Source organism: Caloenas nicobarica, chromosome 1, assembly GCF_036013445.1.
Source record: "Caloenas nicobarica isolate bCalNic1 chromosome 1, bCalNic1.hap1, whole genome shotgun sequence".
NCBI lineage: Eukaryota > Metazoa > Chordata > Aves > Columbiformes > Columbidae > Caloenas > Caloenas nicobarica.
The window spans coordinates 1,990,768-2,007,814 of NC_088245.1; the positions used below are offsets into that span (position 1 = coordinate 1,990,768).

The window sequence follows — 17,047 nt, forward strand, 5'->3', positions numbered from 1 at the left end:
AAAGCACACGGTTGCTATTTAATTTCACACTTACTGCTCCAAAAATCTCACTTTTCAGGGTGTGACATTCTGCTCCTTCTACCAATAGCAACTCACAACTCTGCATCATCGACAAATTTGAGGTCTCGGAGCATAAGAAAAGCCACGTCTAAATGTGTGAGATGGGATCAGTTGTGTGTTTCCATGCTACATGAGACATGGAGTCGACAAAGAGATTATGGGGTTAAAATCCCCTCAAGGTGCAGAACACATATTGAGGGTGTGGGTATTAAATCAGCAAAAGCATTGGATATTCAGTATCTTTAAGGGGTAAAGGCTTTAAAAAAAAAAAAAAAAAAAGCTGGGAAGCTCTTGGAAATGCCACAAAACCAGGGACTTCGCAAGTGATAACTCAAATATTTTTTCCTCCCCGCAAGCTCAACTGCAGCATAAAAATGAAAGTCCAAAAGAGGAATAAAAAAAAAAAAGTTGCCATAGTAATATACAAATATATGAGATGAAACAATCGTCAAGCGTGGCACAGAGTTCAGCAGCTCACGGTGACCCTCGGCTCCCTGTTCGGATTTCAGAGGCTCCTCTGGATCCATTCCCATCCTAAGGAAGAGTCTGGACTCACACAAACACACACAAAACCCTGATACATCCAGGTTTCATTTGCAGGAGCAGAAGGCCCTTGACAGTCTGTGCAGGTTGTGAGGAGGCGAAAGCGAAAGTGGCTACACCAGAAGTAAAAGTGAAAGTATCCGTCCGACGTGTTCCTACCACCGTGCAGCATCCTCAAGGAGCGACTTCTCGCACGGGGATCGGTTGGAGCAGAGGTGAATTGCAGGACTGACGGCTGGAGGAGAGGTGGAAAAACCCGGCCCAGCTGAACCCACAGCGGGTGTTATTTGTGCCCCGAAATCCTTGGGGAGGGGATTCACAGCCTGTCCTGGTGATTTCCTACCCTTAGAGCAAGGGAAAAAAAAAACCAGTCACCTTTGCAACCATTAACATCAGTTGCCAACGCTGGAATTTAGGCTCATGCGGGTACTGGAGCGAGTTGAGAGAGGGGAACGGAGCTGGGGAAGGGGCTGGAGCACAAGTGTGATGGGAGCGGCTGAGAGAGCTGGGGGTTCAGCTGGAGAACAGGAGCTGAGGGGAGACCTTCTGATCTCTGAACTGCCTGAAAGGAGCTTGGAGCCAGGGCGGGTCGGGCTCTGCTCCCCAGGAACAAGCGCCAGGAGCAGAGGAAACGGCCTCAAGTTGCGCCAGGGGAGGTTGAGGTTGGATCTGGGGAGCAATTTCTTCCCCAAAGGGCTGTGGGGCATTGGAACAGGCTGCCCAGGGCAGTGCTGGAGTCACCATCCCTGGAGGGGTTGGACAGATGCGGAGATGAGGTTCTCAGGGACATGGGGCAGTGTCAGGGCTGGGTTAATGGTTGGACTCAGTGATCTTGAGCGTCTCTTCTAACCAAAATGATTCTATGACCTTTTCCTCGTGCTGTGGCTGTGCAGAAGTCATCCTCCAAGAGCACTGCGTTCCTTGGAAAGCTGCTGACCTTCTTCCTCCTCCTTTTCTCAATCTAAACCCAGTTTCTTTGACCTTTACTCCCTGATTGCACCTGCAAATGTCTCGAGATCCCCCATTCTGTCCTCTGCAAATTGTTGACTAAAGCCAACCCGGGTGGACAAGCCCCACCAGGCCCATACATCTCCCAGGAACTGCATGTCGTTGCTCCTCTGTCTGATTCAGGGTTCCTGCAGGTGCTGGATGTTGATCAGCAGGGCCGGACGAGGCCAAGAGACACAAACTTCCCAAAACCAGGATCCTCCTTTGGCTCATCCATCTTCACGTGCCCTCTGGGCGGCCTCACCACGCAGAGACTTCCAAAGTCAGCCTGGGTGGAAAACACACGGCTTTCGAACCCCGTATTTGTACAGAGAACAAGGTTTGCTTCTTTGCTCTCAAATCTCCAAAATTCTGCAAGCGAGCATGGTCACCACACACCAGACACAGCCACAAAGATCATCTATGGCGCTTTTGACCCATCCTTGGCACAACTGCTCCTGCACAGTCCCTTCCCACGGCCCTTCTCTGTCTTGCCTCTCTCAAACTGGAATCTTCTCCATTCTCCTGGCTTGGTCCCATCATCAGCATGAGCTGTCACAGCAGGTGTCACCGGCAGTGTCACTTCTGGCACCGCCACGTGACAGCTGAGACTCCTTAGGACCACCCTCTGACTTCTTCAGCTCTGCTGAAGTCCAGTTTGTACTTCTTTTCCTAATCTTCCATCCTGATTTTGCTGCTTTCACTCTCTAGTTTTACTTCCCAACCGTTTCTAGCACGTGGTAATTATTACAACAATTATACGAACTGTCCCTTTTAACTCTGCGTTAAAAAATTCACGGCACAACATGCTTGACCAGCTATTTACCTGCAAAATTCTTCTAGCTACAACCTTCTGATGAAGCAGCCACAAAGGTGACTTGGAAAACATACTGATAAAGACTTCTCTTTAGCCAGGAGTCCTGAGACACCCCTGTTAAGCTCAGACAAAACCTCCTTGATGGGAGCAGTTGGCAGGACAAAGAAACTGAGATAACGAACTGACCTTCTACAAAACCAGAAGTCAGCAGCAACTATTCTGGGAACTGATGTCCTACACCCACTTACATCTCTACACCAAAAGAAAAGTAAAAAAAGTAACTTGCTACCTAGCCAAAAAGAGTTTTTCTGGAAAAGCTTCCCCAATGAGACCTCACGGACAGACTGGACCCTCACTGAGGACACTCGCGTGATTCTGGACTCGGTGACATGGATCATTTTTGAAATGTGACTTTTTCATCGCCAATTCACCCCATTCCCGGGAGCAGTTTGGTGACTGTTGCACCAGTGACACCTCAATGTAAAATATTTACAGTTGCACACTTAGATAAAGGTTAATTAAATACAGACTTGCTTTGCTAGCTGGAATTCTGTAACAACTTGTAATATCCACATATTTAGAATCATAGAATCATTTCGGTTGGAAGAGACCCTCAGGATCATCGAGTCCAACCATTTGCTTTACTCTTGTAATATATAAATACTTGCTTTCCTAGCGGTAATTTTATAGTGACTTGTAGCGCAATTAATAGTAGTTTTCTAGTAATTTTTAATAAAGAAATTCTCACAAACGTGGACTTTCATCTCTTTGTGTGTTGCAGAGCCCTGAGAACCTCACAATCACAACATTCACCCACCTGCAGGTCACAACTGCTACACATGTACGGCACAATTTGTATAATGAGTCTTGGCTCATTAATGCTGAAGTGGAGGAGTCACCTTCCTCTTTCAGTTCAAGTCAAAAACTGAGCCAAATTAAGACAGACTAAGCCCAAAATCACTATCTCCCACAAATGTCTAGGAGCAGGAAGACATCGCGCCCACAAAATAACAACATGTTGACTATGGCAGATGCTTCTGACTCTCGTAAAGTATTTTCAGTTAATGATAAACTTACATTTACTCTCCAGGAGTAACCAGGTGAAGAAATACAGCACATATCGCTCACACAGCTAGCTGATATTCGGTGTATTTGCAAACTGATCACCCAAGGCAGAGCGATCCCCACCACGAAGCAGGTGTTCTGTGCCCATGGGGACTGGTCCAGGCCACGGTCAGCGCGGCACTGAAGCAAAAAAAATTATTCAACTTGGCATATTTGAACCTTTTGGGGGTTTACTTGTGTTTTAGTGTAGGTTCTTCAAAGCCTTTCGATCTCAAAATACACTCTCCTACTCCACACAAGTCCTTGTTCCTGCTGCTCCTGCCATTAGCAGCAACTTTTCCTGCTTTGTGGCTTCCCAGCATCTTTTTCTTTCGCTTTCTCGCCTTTTTCCTTCCTGTTTTTTTCCACTCCAAGACCCTGATAACTATTCTAAACTTGTATTTGTTGGGCTGCTAATAAGTAGAGTTGTCTGAACTTTCCATACAGATCTGATCTAAACCATGTACAACAGAGCCAACGTATCCTGGATATTCTATGTACCAGAGGCAGATGTTGGGCACAGGATGGGTTACCAGGGGAGGCTCAAGCTCATGATCCAGCCTAAACAAGATCTCTGGCTTAAACTGGGCTGATGGAGGCGCCCGTTTGCAGGGATGTTGGCAAATGAAAGGGGAAAGATGTGGCACAGGTTGTTATCACAGGCTGTCCGGCAGACCCAGGAATGGCTCTAAAAAAAGTAACATTTTCTGAAGGTCTCGCCACAGGATGCTGCAAATGAGTTCAAGTATCAGCTTTAAAAAAAAAAAAAATCTATTAAATGCAAAGATTCCACCTCTTCCTCGGGAAGTCCCTGGGCCACAAACATGCTCAAGTGGTTTGAGTTTTCAGGAGAAAGAGCACGGTACCTTTATTCACATACTTTTCCCTACGTGGTTGCTCCTGGAGTCAGGACACCAGCCAAGATGGATCTTGGGTCTCAGCTGGGACAGCCCATGAAATCGGCACAAGATTTTCCCCCTGTTCCGACATGCTTGGAGCCTTTTCAACACCAGATGACAGATCTGCAGTGTCACATTAGTGTGACTGTGGTAGGAAGCATCTCCTGCTCTATATGGCACCTTCATATGCAAGACCAGGAACTTATCAAGTCAATTATCCTGCAACTGCTACAGGTCTCCTGTAAGTAAATAGTCGCAACAGATTGTTACAGAACACGTCTCGGCAGCGGATGTTTCCTCATATTCTCAGAGTGGTTGCCTCACAGAGGTTCAAGAACACGTAACCGTGGAGCTATTTTTCCCCCCACAAGAACTGAACATTCAAATCGCTGGGCAAGGAGGGAATTTTGGACACAACAGCTCTGTAACTTTTGCAATTAGCTGAAAAAATTAAGCAGGCTGATGCAGCTCCACTCCTAAATTAACATCCTTGGCCTTAAACCTAGGAGTTCTGTCCCTGTTTGGGGTGAGATGGTATCTTTTGCAATCTCCTGGTTTGATGTATTTAAAACACTCTTCCACAGTGAGACACGGTGATTGCTGCTAGGCTGGAAAACCCAGGTGCTGGAGAGTATTTTCAGTTACCTCTGGGATCAGGTAGCCCAGGAATGCAGAAATGTCGGCCGTAGGAGCTTTTGTAATGCTCTTCAGCTCAACATCAGAGTCTGGCATTATTTAATTTAGAGGAATTTTAGGAGTCAGGTGATGCAGGGAACCCCCGGCACCCCCTCAGGAGAGGACCGGCAGCCTTTACATAGACACCTCCACTTGAGCTCTGCCAATGCAGGTTTAACATCACTCTGATATCTGAACATATCTAGTTTATTGGGAAGAAAACATTATTAGTTTCATCACAGGTAGGGAAGGTGAAGTTCCTACATTATGTAAAAAAACCCCGTGTCGTAAGACATCCAACTGCAGCCCAGAGCTACCTGATGGGAGTCACAGAGATGATGGAGCTTCTCTTCTGGCACCGGCAGATGGAAACAACAGTGGGAAACATCTCAAGTTGCACCTCGGGAGGTTCATACTGGACTTGAGGATGAAATTTGTCCCCTGGAGGGTGATGCAGCCTTAGGACAGGTCACAGAGAGGTGGGGGGTCCCCATTCCTGGCTGGGCAAAGCCACAGCTGCCCCCAACTCTGGTGAAAAATCTACTCAGAGTAGGAGTCCTGCACTAGAGAAACCTTCCATGTAACATTTCTTTGATTTTATAACCTTCCTTCTGTTACCTTCAGCTGCTCGCATCATTGAGGATGTGGTTATTACAGGTTTTCCCTCGCTGATGCATTGCACAGACACTTGTTGCTGCCTTTTATATCAGCAGATGCTCCTCAAAGCCCTGTCGTGCCACAGCTCCCCTCTTCCATCACCTTCTAAAGGGCCGACGTCACTTGTGAATTCACTCAGCTGCAGGTGTCTGCATTGACTTTTCCCAAATCTAGCAGAAGTACAGGTATTTTAGCACTTAAACAACGAAATATATCCTTTTTTTGCAAAACCAGGCAGCAAGTGATTCTCCATGCCAGCACAGTAACTGTGATGGTCTAAGACAGCCAGACTTGATGAGTTTTGACCTTGTGGGTGAGCTGCAGACTCATGCTCAGCAAACCAAAACCCCGCTGGTTGCCATTGCGAGGTTACGTTTCGCGGATCCTTTGTGTGCAGCCCACAGACGCTACGTTGAAACCCACGTGTCGAAACCCATCCGACCACACAGTGCCCGCAGAGCAACATCCAGCCCTCCCGTGAAACATCCTGACACACAGGCAGCCTCGTAAGAGCAAGAGCAACAGTTCATCTGTTAAAAACAACCTCCCCAAGGCAGATTTCCCCCTTGTAGTTTCCATTTGGGAAAATTAAAAAAATAAAAAAAAACCAAAAAACCAAACCGCTTGTTTGTGGCTGGAAAAAGCAGGCGCACGATTCCCCTGCCTCGAATCCTGCAGCTGCACGTCTCCAGACTGCTGGTTACTTACTCCTTTTGCCTTTGAGCAAGCCTGAAAACCTCCCAAACAGGAATTATATTCTTTCTTAGGCTTGTTCCCTTACGTTACTTTTCCTCTTGCTACAGATGCTCTCCTTTCAGCATTGATTTTCTTTCCCCCGGTCTCTTGTTGTGCTTGATACGGTAATAGAGCTCTAACCACACACTCTCTGTGGACCCTTTGACTGCAGAACTTACCAAGACACACTTATAGTTTCAAATAAAAACAGAACCAAAGCCAAGTACTAAAATCTCCATGCACACTGACTCCAAACACCCCACCAGAACTAGTGGGTAGTTATTTCACCACCAAAAAAACCCCAAACCTTAAAGCCAAACTGTGCAAAAATAGCATTTACCAGAAATAATAAACAAGCCACTTTCTTGTCTCAAAGCGATTCAAACCAAGAATTACCAGCTGGTCACTGCAGCAGGTGCCAGAGTGACCAACATATATATTTCATATAATAAAACCAGCCCAGTTTCACCCAAGCTGTAAATCCCACACGCATTTCAGCCCTTGCCATGAGGCTCTTTCTCTTCCCCTCCTGGCAAAGCTAGGGCTGCGTAATGAAGAAAATCGGCAAACCGTGGCAGAAAATAAAGGAAAAGAGGCTGTATTTAATCCAGATAGGTTCCACAAAGAGTTGTAGCAACACAGCTCGAAGTCGGGCGGGATGTGGATGTTAGTAGGTATCAGGGGTGAGTATTTGGGAATGGGGAACATTTAACTCAACTCTGCTACCGCCAAAACCGCCAGGTTTAAGAGGAACACTAAAAATAGACTAAACTAGTATGTAAAACCAGTTTCAGAGCCAGGTAATACAGTCTCTGGTCCTAGGCAAGTACTTACACTTCATTAGAGCAGATGGAGAATTCTCCGACAGAAGATTTTTTGATTGGAAAACAGCAATTTCTGTGAAATCAGACATTTTCTTGACAGCAAACTATATCTAAGAAATTCATTCAAATGCAGACCTGGAATTTCCGAACTCAACCATAGGACAGCTAAAGCCACTAGAGACCCGTGTCTGTCTCCCTGTCCGTTACCAGTCTCTTTTAAGCGCTGTAACAAGATCTATCAAGGAGCGCTAAGAAACACGCACTTTGACCAAATCCTTGGAGTAAAACCATGAGGTTAATGGTCTGACTTGAATCCCCCCAGAGCTTCGCTTCGCCTTGCATCTCCTGCATCCACAATGAGCACCAAACCACTGGGCTACTGATTATGCTGGGCCAGACAAGCTTTATCATACATTTTTTAAAAAATCTTCGTTCCCATAGAGTAAGGAACAAGTTTTACAACTATTTTTGTGCTGTCCACCCTCTGCCTTGCTCCATTTATCCCAGATTATCCCCCCTTCAACTCGGCAAGCCCTGCTCCTATCCGAGCCTCTGCAGGACAATTTGAAGACAACCTGTGAGCAGAACTGTGTGGGACCAGAGGAGAAATACATTTTTTCTCCCTCATTTAAGGCAGATTTCCAGCCCCACAGGGCAGTGCGTTTGCTCCAAGGAGGGGAGCAAAGGGGCCTCTGAACCTTCAACACCCAGGCAGGGAGCAGCACACGGTCAATCTGTTTGTATTTCGATATCTTGCTCCTGAAAGGTACCTACATTGACCAGCACAGCTCCCCAAGGACAGATTGAAGGTTTTACAGCCACAAAACCAAAAAGGACCGCGGCTCTCCCAGCCGCAACGGGTCAGCTACCAGCACAAGGAGCTTGGAGAAGTCAATGCGTCCCCGGCGAGATGGTCAAAATTAAATTAAAAAAACCTGCTTTCCACGTGTCAGAGGCCTCCAGGTGCACAGGGGCTCAGGGAAGGTGCCTCCCGCCCCGGCCTGGAGGCTGTTCCCCCTCAGACACAGGATCTCCCCTCAGCACGGGGACCCCCTTCAGGTGCAGGGACACCCCTCAGGGTCCCCCCCTCAGGTGCAGGGTCCCCCCCTCAGCACAGGGAAACTCCTCAGGCGCAGGGACCCCCTCAGCACAGAGTTCCCCCTCAGGTGCAGGGTTCCCCCTCAGGTGCAGGGTCCCCTCCTCAGCACAGGGTCCCCCTCAGCACAGGGAAACTCCCCAGCACAGGGACCCCCTCAGAGTCCCCCTCAGCTCAGGGACCCCTCTCAGGCACAGGGACCCCCCCTCAGGCTCATCCCCACGAGGCCAAACGGCCCCGGTTTTGCAGAATCAAGGGCAAACCCGGCTCGGCTTCTCCTCTCACACCGAAGGGTGGGATGGATCCGCCCGCCCGCTCCCCCCGGCCCCGCTCACCGGTGCCCGGCCCTCCGCTCTCCTCGTCCCGCCGCTCGTCCATGGCCGGGCTTCGCTCCCCGCCGTTCCTCACGCCGCCCTCATGCCGCCCCGCCCGGCCCTCGGCGCGGCTCCACTCCCGGCGGGGGCCCCGGGAGGGTGCGGCGCTCCCGGGCCGGGCGGGCCGGGGGGCTCAGGGCACTCGGGGCTGCATGTGGGGCGGCCGCGTTGCGAACCGCCGCCAACCGCCGGCCCCAGGAAGTGAAAGGGCGCAGGCGGGCCGGGGAGGCAGGGCTGGAGGCGGGCGGCGGTAGCGAGGGAAGGGGGAGGCGGAAAAAAAAAGAAAAAAAAAAAAAACAGAAAGTGAAAATTGAACCGGAAAGAGAGCGCGGCCGCACCCGCCGCTTTCCTGTTCCCGCGGGTCAACGCGGCGGCGGCGGCGGCAGCGGCCTTGAGCGGCCCTTCCCTCGTCCTTCACCTCATGCCCCGGGCACCTCAGTCCTGCCCCCGGCCCCTTGGCTTGGACCTTCCTCTCATCTCAGCCCTCTCCCTTCATCTCAGCCCGTGTCTTCAGCTCTTTCTTCAACCTTCACCTGCTGTTCTGGCCCCCGGCCCCTCAGTGCTTCCCCTCAGTCCCCGCTCAGCCCCTTCCCTGAGCCCCTCAGCCCCTTTCTTGGGCTCTTCCCTCAGCCCCTTCCCTCAGGGCCTTCCTCCATCTTTATTTAGCCTTTCTAGCCCCTTCCTGTGCTGTTCTTCACATCCATCAGTTCCATGTGCTCAGTTTTAGGCCCCTCAGAACAAGAAAGACCTTGAGGTGCTGGAGCGAGTTCAGAGAAGGGAATGGAGCTGGTGAAGGGGCTGGAGCACAAGATCATCGAGTCCAACCATAACCCACCCCTGGCACTGCCCCACGTCCCTGAGAACCTCATCTCTGCATCTGTCCAACCCCTCCAGGGATGGTGACTCCAGCACTGCCCTGGGCAGCCTGTTCCAATGCCCCACAGCCCTTTGGGGAAGAAATTGTTCCCCAGATCCAACCTCAACCTCCCCTGGCGCAACTTGAGGCCGTTTCCTCTGGTCCTGGCGCTTGTTCCTGGGGAGCAGAGCCCGACCCCGCCTGGCTCCAAGCTCCTTTCAGGCAGGTCAGAGATCAGAAGGTCTCCCCTCAGCTCCTGTTCTGCAGCTGAACCCCCAGCTCCCTCAGCCGCTCCCATCACACTTGTGCTCCAGCCCCTTCCCCAGCTCCGTCCCCTTCTCTCAACTCGCTCCAGCACCTCAAGGCCTTTCTTGGTGTGAGGGGCCCAACACTGAACACGTTTACCTGTTCAATTAGCCTTTTCCTTCCTAAACCCCTTCCCCTGCCTGGGAGGATAGAAGAGAACACCACTTGTACCCCAGATCCTTTTGATGTTGCTCCAAGGTACACATAGTCTCTTTCAATGGTTTGCAGTATTGTTGGATGTACGAGTAGATGGTAATTTTTAGCGTTCACCACGTTCTTACGGATGTTGCAAATGTGAGCTCCTGGTAGGCAGTAGATGGTCAATGTTGCAATAGGTGTTGGAGCAGGGAACAGGATGATCTGGCCTTGCCCAACCTCTTACGCAAGGATTTGTGTGAACACAGTGTGCCGAACGACGGGTCAACGGTTGTGTTGCCTGCACCTGCGTTCAGCTGCGCCGGTTGATGAGTCTCATGGGTGCTTGGAGAGGAGCCCACCTGGGGTTACAGGTACTTTTGGCAATAAGATCCACGGTGCTGTGTCCACACAGTGGATGTGCTGCGCCGTCACCCAGCTGAGCTAATAAATGTATGGAGCCTCCCGATCCTTGGTGGTGTTTTGCAGCCCGTTGGGGTGGCTCTGTTCAGCTCTGGTTTAGCTCTTCTGACATGATCAAGTGTATTTTCACATGCTGGGGTAGTCACACCCTTAACAGGAAAGACTGGCGAACAAAGGGGAAAAAAGGAGAAAGAACAATGAGACGACAATGTGACACCTCACTGATAAGTCACTTATTACTCAAAGCAATGCTGCAGATCATCGCTGTTACAGATATTTCACCCCTCCTAAAAATTTGCTACCGCAGCAGCAGAGAGAGCAAAGTGCTACTGCCCGGTATAAAAACAAAGGCATGGGGAAGAGTAAGTGATTTTTCTGGTGTTCTGCAGTCAGTAAGGGCAGCATTGAGAGCAGTCTTGTGCTCTGACTGCGTAGCAATATATCACCAATTTGCCAGATCTGCTGGTTGGTTTTTTACCCCCTGCTGATATATCGAAGACCAGAATTCTTGCTGGTGTCACTGGTCCTAAGCACAGCCAGCCTAGGAATAAGAAAAAAGGCTTTTTGTGTTCCCGTGCCGTAGCACTCGGTGAGGTGAGACGGAAATATCTTTGCGGGGTCAGTGTCCCCGTTGCTGTATAAAATGATCATCCCTGTGTACCATGTGCCTCAATCTAGGAGACACGAGGAGGACTCGGGAGTTTCTGGAGCGTCCTGGTTTCCACCTTGAGTGCGACCATTTAGCCAATGAAACACGAGTATTTTAGTATTAAGAATTATTTCTGATGAGCAAACATAAGATTTCTGGTGAAAGCTCCTCCATGATCTATTCCCCTTTTTCATATATTAGAAAAACAAGGAATTTGAGGGAATTTTGCCATCGTTTTGCTGGAGAGAGTAACTGAAGCCTCTGGAGGTCAGGGCATTTTTAACTGGAGTTTCTGCGTTGCTTTTTGGTGCCTCATGTCTTTTTGGGCAGTGGCGCATGTGGTCTGTGCAGAAGGAAAGCCCACGATCTAACTGTGGAGTTCCTGGCAATAGTCTCTTTTGGCTTCTTTGAAAGAATGACTCATAAAATTCTGGCATACGTGCAAGTCTAAAATAAAGAAGTAGTTATTTGAAGTTCTATTTCCCCTTTTATTCAGAAAAAAAAAAAATGAATGATGCCTGCAGATGCTGTCAGTCTCTCAAAAAAAGAAAATAGTTGCAATGAAATGAGTCAACTGGGAGGTGGAAGCAGCGGTTCCTGAAAGCGCCAGCGTCCTGCTGAAAGACAACACACAAAGATAAAGCAAATAATTAATTTTGAGATCATTATTGACTGTGTGGGACAGCGTCAGGAGCCCCAATTGCTGCATAAAAGGTACAAACGCAACCTGCAAATGCTGGCTGGTGCATGACCTGCTGGCTCCCTCCGCTTTTCCTGCCACATGTGAATCATGGGACAGCAGGTGACACAGAAATACGTGGAAATGCTGAGTTTCTCTTTGGTTTTCTCCTATTTCCTTATAATACATTACATGAGAGATTGGCTTGGCTTTCGCTTGGTTTCCTAAGGAAACAAGACTTGTGATCATAATATTTCTATCTGTCTGGTTGTTTTGTTAATGTTTGAAGCCATTAACCAGTTTCAGCCCAATTTCTCAGCAAGGTAGTGGTTTCGCAGACTGTGTGGAGAGACTCCAGATGGGAGGAGGTCACCAGTGGCTCAAGGTGAATATTCTGAATATTATTCTTAATAAACGTTTGCATTTGCGGAGATCTCAAAGCCAAATCGCGAACCCCATGGTTGGCTGATGCCCAGCGTGATTGTTCTTTCATTGGCCTGGCTTTCAGGACAGATGAAAGCAGGTCTAAAAGGTAAAATTCAAGGATGTGGAAATATCGTGGGTGCCTTTTGGGAGGGTGCTGAAAACCCTGGGGTTGTCTGGAGAGGAGCAACTGGAGAAACCGAGAAGAGCCACAGGCAAGTGGCTACAACAGAAAGAAGATGCGAGATGGGCTTCTGACGCAGTGGGATCCGTGGTTTTATAACAAGACGAAATTTTTCTTCCCAGGCAGAGCTTTCAGGGATGAAGCAGAGCAGGATTGTTCCTGACTAATATTTTTTTGTACAAGTCTGCGCCAATAAATTTTCTGGTTTTGAACAGAAATGAGCCCAAACCAGAAGCCCCTCTAGATGCAGCATCACCAGGCCCATCTGGAGGATCAAATAGGCCCCAGCACCTGTTGTTTGAGGAACATGCTGTGGTAAAATACCAAGTTCAGAGCCATTTGGCTTGGAAAACGTTGGCTTAGGACCTTACTGAGAGAGAAAAAAAGGGGAAAAGAAAACTTGCAGGCTTGTTTGACTTCTTTGGTAGCCCTTTATCATAGAATGTCCTGAGTTGGAAGGGACCCACAGGGGTCATTGAGCCCAACTCCTGTCCCTGCACAGGACAACTCAAAAATTCATACAATTCAAATAAAACTCACATAATCACTTTGGGAGCTTGTAGCAAAAGGACCAAATTTTACCCAGGACCTTTAATTTTGTCATGTCTTTCAATAGCAGGGGAAAGTCTTCAAAAAATACCACAGCAAATGCCACCTCCAGCTCTATGCAGATGCAGAAATCCTCCAGCGCAATGGTACGTGTGTGTGTGGTTTTTCTGAGAATTACTGTAACATTTGTCACGTGTTTTCTAAATCTGCAGGTGACGGACAGATTGAGATTAAATGCAGAGGGTTGTTCCAGACAGAGAAACAGCTGATTGAGTCTTCTCCCTCAAAATCTTCCTTCTTACCTACCCAGCATAGGCTTATATATATATAATTCAGCACATTTTCTGAGCCTACTGATCTGTCAAGAGTAATTTGTCTCTTTGAGGAAATCCCAAATAACTCTCCATTAGTGCCGTGCTGCTTCTTGTGTTTGTTGGAAAACACGTTGTATTTTCATCACCATTGAACTCTGATATTTGCTCACGGTGTATTTGTGCAGTGTCCAGTTAAGATTTTTGGTTTCTGATTTGATTTTTTTTTTCCTTTGGCTATTTTAGCATCTTGCAACTTCCTAAGAAACCAGCTTTTTGTTCCGAGTTGTGATGACAAACATTTAAATCATTCTAGCTGCGTTGGGGAATCAGAACTGAAGTTGTTTAAGCAATCAACCAACACCCTACAAAAGCCTTTAACAAACCCCAGCGTGTTTTACGGTGTTTTGACAACAGTGCAAAACCACCCACCACACAGGCAGCTACAAGGTCCACTCAGGAAAAGAGTCAAAGATGACAAAAATGTGACAAAGTGCAGATGGACATTTTCAGTGGTGAGCAAGTGATTTTTTTTTTTCAAGTCTCTTTGCCATTTCCCCCCCCATTTTTAAAAATAATTACTGAGGTAGTTCTTTAAAATAAACAGCTCTGCTGCTTACCCTGTATTTTTGCAATGTAAACCTGACAATCTCTGAAGAGAGAGTCTAAACATTAGTTTTTACTCCTTACCAGGCACAAGACTGGAGCTGGGAGATACAAGCTCTTTCTATAACCAACATTTTACTGTTTCATTGCGGCAAAATGAGATACATATTCGAGACCGTGCAGATCTCCTAAACAGAGGATCTTTGTCTTCTCTTGCAGTAATTGGCCCTGTAGTAATTAAACAGAGAGCACATTTGCAATTCAACTGATACTGGCTTGTATGAGGCTGGAGTTGGTCGTACCACTCATATTTCAGACTATTTGCAGATGCAAGCAAGTGATCCTGTTCAGAAAAATGATATTTACAGTGGATTATTTTGTCATAGATGGAAATATAGATTGTATCCACGATCCTCCTCCACAACCACTTCTTTCCCACTTTGACTGTGCTATTTCCAACCTCTTTCCACGTAATCCTGCGTTCTCCCCACAGAAGAGCCAGGTGAGGCTAAAGAGGTGGTCCCAGAGAATAAATTAATATTTTCAGGGGAAAAACATCCACCGCTGGAAAACATTGATTTTTCCCTTAAAGCAAGAAACAAGCACAGAGTGGATTTCTACTTTAGAAGTGTAGTCACTGAAGAATAGCAAGAAGCAATAGAATTTTACTTTTTTTTTTTTTCCTAAAAATGTGATTTTAAGTTTATTTTAAAAATACGGTTTCATCCTTTATCCTGCTGTGGCTGGAAGGGGGAAGCAGATGTTCTTCAGCTGGCTGTGTACCTTAGAGCACAGCTTCCAACCACCCGAGAAACACACATAAAAATGCAAAACCGGTGGGCAAAATGAAAAACACAAACAGAATTACAAATGTACGAAGTGAAGGAATCCTGCAGAATCTCTCCTCCTGCAGAGACTGTTTTAGGTGAGGGGAATTTTTTTTAAAATTTTCTGGTTTTAAGCCATTCCTTATGTCTCCTTGCTTCCTTACTCAAGCGATTTGGGAGGAACATCAAGGGAAGGCTGCAAGACAAGGAGTGTAATAAAAGTAGGACACACAAGAAAGCTGATAACTCTGCTCCTCTTTCACCTGGATGTAAATGAGAAAAGGTTAATAACACCATTGCATGGCCGCTGTTGACAAATTCTTGGCTCCGCGAGCAAATTCAAGGTGTCGTTTTTCTGAGCATGCGGCACCTTTCTGAGAGTTCGGAAAGTGCAGCTTCAAGTTGCGTTTCTCAAACCGGCACCCAGATTTAACTCGTCGCCCACACAGACGCCGACCCACACGTCTAGTTTCAATTCGGGTAAGGCAAAACAAACATTCAGGCACCATGGCCTCTTATAAAGTCCTCAGAAGTATCAGCTACCTGAATAATCTGTTGGGAATTAGGACAGCAAATGGTTTGTATTTCTGGATGTGACTGCACGAGTGTCGGGAGGGGGAACCTGGCACACAGAGGAAGAAAATCCAGGAATGAATGGCAGATAAAGGCACAGCCTGGGGTTTTTTTTTCTCCTACATCTCTAATGCAAAGAACAGTAATTCGGAGACGGAGGAGGGGGGGAAGGTGGAAGGTGAAGTCTGTGTATTACCTGGCTCTTCGATTTCTGCCCTGGGTGATAAGATGGGAGAAACAGAGGAGAATGTGGAAGATTTTAGGGCCATCACTGACATTTATGTTCATACTCTCAGTGTGATATGCTCAAGTTTGACTCCCGCGCTTTGGTTGCTGTGGCTTCTCTCCCACTCCATGACCCTGAGTAACCGATTAACAATTTGTTGATGAAATATAATTGCTGCGTAGAGCTCTGGAGCTGAGGAAAGGGATGTGCTTGGAACCATGTCCCTGTGGCAGGTGAGCTGATGTGACGGGGACCGGAGACCTGAGACACCCACAACGCTGTTGATGGTTTCATCGGCATGATCAAGCCTGGTACGTGGCTGTTTCCTGCAGGTTCTGCTGCTGCCTCCACGTGGACAAGGTTATTTTGGAAGACTAAAAGATTTTAAGCAATGCATCTTACCCTAGTTCCTGCGCTGAGAGAGATCTCAAGTGGACAGTGGAAAAGTAAAACGCTGGCCCAGGTTGGCCAGAGAGGTGGTGGATGAACCCTCCCTGGAGACATCCCAGGCCAGGCTGGACGGGGCTCTGAGCAACCTGAGCTGCTGCAGATGTCCCTGCTCATGGCAGGGGGGCACTGGGGGAGCTTTGAAGGTCCCTCCAACCCAAACTGTTTTGTGAGTCTATGATTCTATGAAGTGCTAGAGAAGGGTCACACATTCCTGGGTGAATCAAGTGATCCAGGCTATAATTTCAGGCTGAATTTCCTTTTATAATCTTTGGTAAGATTCCCACTTCACCATTCTGTGGTTCTGTTTCCTCTGTCTCACCTACTTGTGAATTTTGCAGAGCAGCTGTCGACATGACAACCCAGCAAAACTCGAGAACTCAACCCTAATAAATAACTGAGAAATGCCAGTCCTTATGGAGAGGCCAGGAGGCCCGGCTTACTGCTCCATGGTGCATGTATGACGGGTTATTTCCCGGAGGTGATATCATCAATAATGTAAAGTGGTGTGCCCAGGTAGCCAAGAGGCCACCAGCACCCTGGCTGGTACCAGCACTGGTGTGGCCAGCAGGCCCAGGGCAGTGACCGGCCTGTGCTGGGCACTGGGGAGGCCAAACCTCCAGTCCTGGGGGCAGTTTGGGGCCCCTCAGCTCAGGGCTCAAAATGGCGGCCCCAGGGGTGGCGGGATCACCTCAGCGCACAAAATGGCGGCACCAGGGGCACCAAAATCACCTCAGGGCTCAAGAAAGGCCTTGAGGTGCTGGAGCGAGTTGGGAGAAGGGAACGGAGCTGGGGAAGCACACCAGTGCCCCCAGTACCCCCACACCAGTACCCCCACACCAGTGCCCCCAGTACCCCCACACCAGTGCCCCCCACTACCCCCACACCAGTACCTCCAGTACCATCACACCAGTGTTCCCAGTACCCCCACACCAGAGCCCCCAGTACCCCCACACCAGCACCCCCAGTACCCCCACACCAGAGCCCCCAGTACCCCCACACCAGTACCCCCAGTACCCCCACACCGGCAACCCCAATACCCCCACACTGGCAACCCCAATACCCCCACACCAGAGCCCCCA

General features: G+C 48.4%; 1 protein-coding gene across 3 annotated transcripts in view; it reads right to left on the reverse strand.

The window, feature by feature from the left end:
- The window catches only part of TASOR2 (transcription activation suppressor family member 2), a 45,684-nt gene extending 36,731 nt beyond the window's left edge, over positions 1 to 8,953 (reverse strand). For all 3 annotated transcript variants that reach the window (XM_065642970.1, XM_065642960.1, XM_065642980.1), the window contains exon 1: positions 8,733 to 8,953. In XM_065642970.1, the coding sequence (XP_065499042.1) occupies positions 8,733 to 8,775 (43 nt within the window). In that variant the 5' untranslated portion in view covers positions 8,776 to 8,953. The remainder of the gene's footprint in view (positions 1 to 8,732) is intronic.
- Positions 8,954 to 17,047: the final 8,094 nt, after the last annotated feature.